The sequence below is a fragment of the Emydura macquarii genome, unplaced genomic scaffold (assembly GCF_026122565.2).
Source record: "Emydura macquarii macquarii isolate MOO-44397 ecotype Brisbane River unplaced genomic scaffold, CSIRO-AGI_Emac_v2 contig_2473, whole genome shotgun sequence".
Taxonomy (NCBI): domain Eukaryota; kingdom Metazoa; phylum Chordata; order Testudines; family Chelidae; genus Emydura; species Emydura macquarii.
In genome coordinates this window covers 16,156,027-16,162,026 of record NW_027132610.1, presented here as the reverse complement: position 1 = coordinate 16,162,026, position 6,000 = coordinate 16,156,027, and the positions used below count along the sequence as shown (strand labels likewise).

At 44.8% G+C, this 6,000-nt stretch overlaps 1 protein-coding gene across 1 annotated transcript in view; it reads right to left on the bottom strand.

Annotated features, from left to right (window-relative positions):
• Window positions 1-1,552: 1,552 nt before the first annotated feature.
• The window catches only part of FREM2 (FRAS1 related extracellular matrix 2), a 186,929-nt gene continuing 182,481 nt past the window's right edge, over window positions 1,553-6,000 (bottom strand). Inside the window, exons 23-24 of the mRNA XM_067563038.1 lie at window positions 4,658-4,804; window positions 1,553-3,581 (exon numbers count right to left, since the gene is read on the bottom strand). Of these exons, the coding sequence (XP_067419139.1) occupies window positions 3,069-3,581; window positions 4,658-4,804 (660 nt within the window). The 3' untranslated portion in view covers window positions 1,553-3,068. The remainder of the gene's footprint in view (window positions 3,582-4,657; window positions 4,805-6,000) is intronic.

Genomic DNA, 6,000 nt, shown 5'->3' with positions numbered 1-6,000 from the left:
CCTGGTGGTCACAACACCGTGAAATTTCAGATTTAAATATCTGAAACAGTGAAATTCAAGATTTTTTAAAATCCGAGGACTGTGAAATTTACCAAAATGGACTGTGAATTTGATAAGGCCCTAATCCTACAGTCCAACCATATTCTTAGGAAAATCCCATAAGGAATCAGTGGGTTAGGTTCTGATCTCAGTCACTGGTGCAAATCTAGAGTTACTCCTCCGAAGTCAATGGACTCACATAAGCGTAATTCCAGAGCGGTGGTTCTCTACCCGTGGCCCGCAGGCCACTTTCAGCCCAATTAGCACATAGCTGCAGCCCAGCTGTGTGCTCAAAAAAAGTCAGTTTGCTTCTCCCGGATCCTGGCAAGATCCTTGGCTGATCGGCACACGGCACCATAGAGTCCTCCTGGACCGCTCCCTGCCAGCAGGGAAGGCGAGAAGCCCCCTGGAATTTGCTCAGCCAGCAGCCTGCTATTTCCTCCCTCCCCACACTGCAGGGACAGTAACTAGGGTTGCCAGGTGTCTAGGGAACCTGGTAGCGTCTGGTCAGCAGTGCTGATTGGACACTAGAAGTCTGTTTACCACAGGAGGGGGGAGGAAGTGCCAACTCATCAACCTGTGCCAGCCATGGGCATAATTTGGGGAGGCATTGCCCCTCAAGAACCTCTCCACCCCTGATTTCTATGAGCCGAGCAGGGCTTGCTCTGCTTAGCCTGGCGGGGGAGAGGGAGGTTCTGTCCTTCCCACGCTATGCTGGCCTGCTCAGCCCCTCTCCCCGGCTAAGGCTGGTGGCCCCGGGACGCTGCCTCCTGGGGACTTGTGCTCATCGTCATCCTCTTCTATGTGTGCCGGGTCCTGTTTCTGTACAACGGTGTGTGACCGTGGGGGGGAGGGGCATGGCAAGGGGATGGCGTGGGGGGAAGAGGCATGGGCCAGTGTGGAAAGGGGATAGGGTGGGGAGGAGAAGGGAGAGGGGATGGGGCAGGGGGAAGAGAAAGGATAGAAGATGGGGGAGTGGGATAGTGGGAGAGGAAGGGGATAGGGAGATGGGGCAAGGGGAAGAGAAGGGAATAATTGAGAATGCTGCTGCCAAGGGGAGAGCTGCCTCCTCGCTTCTGGGTGTCCGTGCCAGAGGCATCTGGAGAAATGGGGGACATGCCCCCCCACTAGCCACATCTATGTGTTGCCTCTGGGCGGGATGAGCAGGCTCCAGGCTGCAGTGTGCTATGGACTGACTGCAGCAGACAGCGCCCGCCTGCTTGTCCCCTGCCGGCCATGTCAGGACCCGGAGCTCACAGCAAGAGCAGGACGCTGCCCTGTCAGTCCCATCTCTGTGGGGAGAGCTGGTGCGGAGTGGAAATTTGTCCCATGGGTGGTTTCCTAGCTAGGGTCCCCCATGGCTTGGTGGGTGGGATCACCCCTGCCCCTGACTAACTGGGAGCAGGCAACAAGGGACATGCGCCCAACCGGGCAGCCACAGCAGGTAGGGTGGTATATATATTGCGTGGATGCGGCCCACAGAACTCATACAGAGCTGCATATGTGACCCGCAATGGTAAATAGGTTGAGAACCACTGCTCCAGAGTAACAGAGACCAGAATGGGTCTCTCTGTAATTCTATAGCAGAGAAAGAGGCTGTTCTAGAAACAGCACAAAGAGCTTGATTCTGATTTCACAGTGGTTTAACTCCATTGATTTCAGTGGAATTACTTCTGCTTTCTGCGAGTGTGAGAGAAGGGTCAGACTCGCTCAGAGAAAAGACAGCTCCCAGGACTGTGGAGATTACAGAGCGTCTGTTGGCCAGCAGCTGCAGAGACAACTTGTGGGTGGATCAGGCCCTAACTGGATAAACATTGAAATGAAGCACCATTGATCCAGTCTGCTGCAGAATATGTTGCTCTCTATTATCTTAACCAAAAAGACAGAGAAAACTAGAATTATTCTTCCAAAAGTAAAGTTACTCATCAAACACAGCATATTTCTCAAGCGGCACAATGATTATGCATCAACTTAATAAATACAACCTGCTCCCATAAAATGTTTATATTTTCTTCCCATTGTTGCCACTTGTAATGTGGTAACTGACTTGTAAGCACTGAATTCTATATCGCAATTCATAGTCTCAGTTCAGACAGAACCTTGTCTTCTGCATTTTGAATCTAACACTACCCCTCCTCTAGAGACTGAAATGCTACCAACTCATGCATTTCCCATCACTGGATATGCACTGACAAATACAATTTACTGTACAAATACTTTTATAATCCGTTATAAGCGTAAGAGGACAGCGTTCGTAAAAATTAATCTTCCTTTTGGACATTATCATATTCTTTGGTTTTATAGAAACTTAAATAAGGGGGGAGAGGGGAAAACAGAAAGAGAAAAAATACCCAGATCAAATAGCTGATTGTGAGTTCCCAGCAAAGAATGTGTAATATATCCTGGGGATACTCAGTTTTGACTAATCTAATTGTCTTTGGAAAAATTTCAGTTAAATGCAAGGGATTCAATTCATCACTGGTGTAACTGGTGAAGCTAAAGGACTTCTAACTGGGATGAATCAGGCTGGAGGATTTTCACACTCTGTAACAAGACCTATAACAAGAACAAGGACGTTCTTTGTGAGAAACCATTCACAACTCGAGAGTGTCCAGCACTGCACCTCCCAAGTAGAGAAGAGTACAGTAATACAAGACTTCCTTTTGTATTGTGAAGATGGGCCCACAAGCACCTTTGGCTAATTTCTCCTCTTTTTAATTGACAGAAAACACAAAAACAAAACAAAAAAATCTCTCCCTTGCGATGCAGTTTCTTGCAGTGTTGCTTAACATTAGTGCATCATGTACGGATATCAGGATTGCCTACTGTGCAAAACAGGAGTTTGGGGTTGGATTCTTCCTTTATGTCTGACAATGGTAGCAAGAGCTCAAATCAGTGTTTTCAAGTACAGCTACAGCCATATGATCTTTTCATTTCCACATGTAATGATGACCTTCTGCTTACAAGGAGCAGTTCGAGTTTATTTTTGAGGCTCTGTGGAAACAGGTTCAAATCTCATGGTCTTGGAATCAAACCTCAGAGCTATCACTAGTGTAATTATGTGGTGGCATCATTGGCTCACTGTTCCCTGACCCCTTTGCAACTTCTTTCTTCTCTGAGCTCTGTTTATGCTTTAACAGCAAAATAATAATTGCAATTAAACAGATGGCAAGTAAAACAGCAGCAGCTCCACCAATGATTGTGACTATGTTGACCTCTGAGTTTCTGTTATTCAGCTCCCTGGGAAGAATTCCATTGAGTGTTACTTCTTTTTGCGGTATCTGTTTCTTGTTGGTGCGGTCCAGAGCTATGTGCTGAATATTAGTTCCTCTGCTCTTTTCTATACCAATTTCTTTAGCAAGCTCTGGAGCTTCTTTGACCCCTCTCTTCTGACGCATCTGCTTTGAAGCTCCTGAATTCCCACCACTGACCAGAGAATGGTATTGGTACTCCACACTTCTTTTGCCAATACCTCGGTTGGCACTTTCTTTTGATCTCACAGTGTAGATTGTATGTATGTACCATTCTCTACCCAAAGACACCTAGAAAACACAACATTTTGTTTAAGATTATCCACCTCAATGAAGTGATTAAACACCAAGACAAACTTAGAAGTAAATTGCAAACTGTTTTGTCATCTGATCCTGAAACGCTTGGACAGCACTCCTAAGATCCATGCACAGAAATATGGCTCCCTGCCGCAGACTTTAGCAAGACCTTAGAAGGTGTGTGTGAGAATTATTTTGGTTGAAATATGGAGGTAATGATAGAGAGAGCAAAGGGATTTTACTCACATAGAAATCTTTAAATGCTCAAAGCTTTGCGTCTAGGAAATGTTAAGCATTTAAGGCCTTATCCAACTTTTGTTGAAGTCAATGGGAATTTTTCCATTGACCTGAAGGGGAGTTGCAACAAGCCCTTAAAGCTTACCTGGATAAGAGTTCCCCAGTCCTGTGTGCCCCTTTCCAAGTTCCCCCACCTCATTCCTCTCAAGAAACTTCAATTCCAAGAGCAGTTAGCACAGCTCCATGCCAGTCCTAGTCCACTGTTCCCCTCATCATCACCCAGTCTGAACTTTTCCTCTCTAGATTTCCCCCACCCCCACCTCTGCCTCCCAATCCAGGACTGGAGTCAGGAGCAGGTCATTTTATCACAATTTAAAAATAATTTTAAGCCTTACAGTGGCCACCACATGTTCAACAGCTTGGTACACGTGTGACCTGGGCTGTAGCCTCAAGAAACTAGAAAGGGCAAAAAACAAGGGGAAATCCCACAAATATATGACATGGGTAGCAGCAGAGGACTGGTTCAATCTCCATGAATATTCTGGGACACATTCTCACTTATACTGGTTTTACACCTATGAAAATTCACCGACTTCAGTGGAGTCACTCCGAAGTCACATGAGCGTTAGTGAAAGTATAAACCTGCTCTCAATTCTTAGTCTCTCTGCTAAGGCTGCTCTAGCCATAGTGACATTTGGTATCACTTGAGTTGGTGTCCTTTTTCCAGTTTACACATCCTCTAGTTCATTATCCTTATAATAAAGTATTTCCTTATATGATGATATTTTAGATACTTAGTAAGTATTCTCGAGGCTGATCTATCGAGTGCTTACCTGAAACAGTGGAGTTGAGTCTACTTTAAATCCATCAGAGCCAGGTTGCTTGACCAAAGGAATTGCCTCAGGGTCATCTATTGCCAGCTTTGCATTAAAAACCACACTTCCAAAGTTCGTGGCTTGTGTCTCTGGCTGAGCTTTGTCCTAAATGGTGAAGGAGAAAAATGATTCTGTTTGTAAAGGCACATTCACCTCTGCAAGGAAAGATGTTTTTCTATTCAGATGGAAATGCAATTTTCCCAGGAACATAATCAATACATGCTATTTTTGCAACTTGGTGCATTCAAAAGAAAGAAGTGCTCTTCAGCAGTATCATGAGTCCATCTGACTAGCTGTAATGTCTAAGTGAACTGTTGCTTTAGGATTCTTGCCATAGAAGTAAAATGGAGGAAAATTCTAAAGGCTTTTTTTTTTTTAAAGTAAAAATCCTTTCAGACCTTCTTTACACATTATTATAACGACAGGCAGAAACCCATTCCTCCCCCACTTCACAAATTACCTTTAAACAGTAGGTGAGGGCTCTAAGACATTAAAATCAAAAGCTTGAAAAACTCTCTCCTATAAACAGGGCTCACACCTCAATGCCTAACTTTTCCCTGCTGAAACTTAATGACCTTGACCGTCATATAGAAGAATTGATTCTTTGATGAGCTGTAGCATCTTCTGCCAGCATAAACCATCTCACTGACTCCCTTAAGGAAATGGAGCAGATGTCTAGAAGGACAACTAATTTTCCTTCTATTTTGACAAGGGGTAAATTTTTCAAAAGCACCAAAGTAGCCTTAGAAGCTTAAGTCTCATTGAAAGTTAATGGGACTTTGGCTCTTTAAGAGTCTAAGTCACTTCTAAAAATGGGACTTAGATGCTTTAGAAAATTTTACCCAAGGTCTGTTGGTGATCAGACAATTGCTCTACATTGGAGAACCATGGATAGCTCCTTGCTCTGCTGCTCCAATTCTGGACCATGGCAGGAGGCCTAACCTTGAGAGAGGTAGGGGATGTCAGATTTAAGCACATTCCATTCCAGGGGAGATTTTTCTGCCATGGTACGAGGGGCTCAGTTCACAAGGAAACGCAGAGACCCAAAATGATTCAAGTATTTGATTCAACTCTTCTAGGTTGTCTCACCCACGGATTGACCTACCACAATGACTCAATCTCCTGCTGACAAGCCTGAGGGAGATGTCCTCTCAGTGTCACTCACTGCACTTCTAAACTAGGGAGAATGCTTATAATGGGTTAGGTACCCCTTTTCAAGTAGATCTTCTCATAGGCAAGTATTGGGGTGTTGTGCAACATGCAAAGGAGATAGAAAGTTCTGCCTTTGAGATTTTGATCAC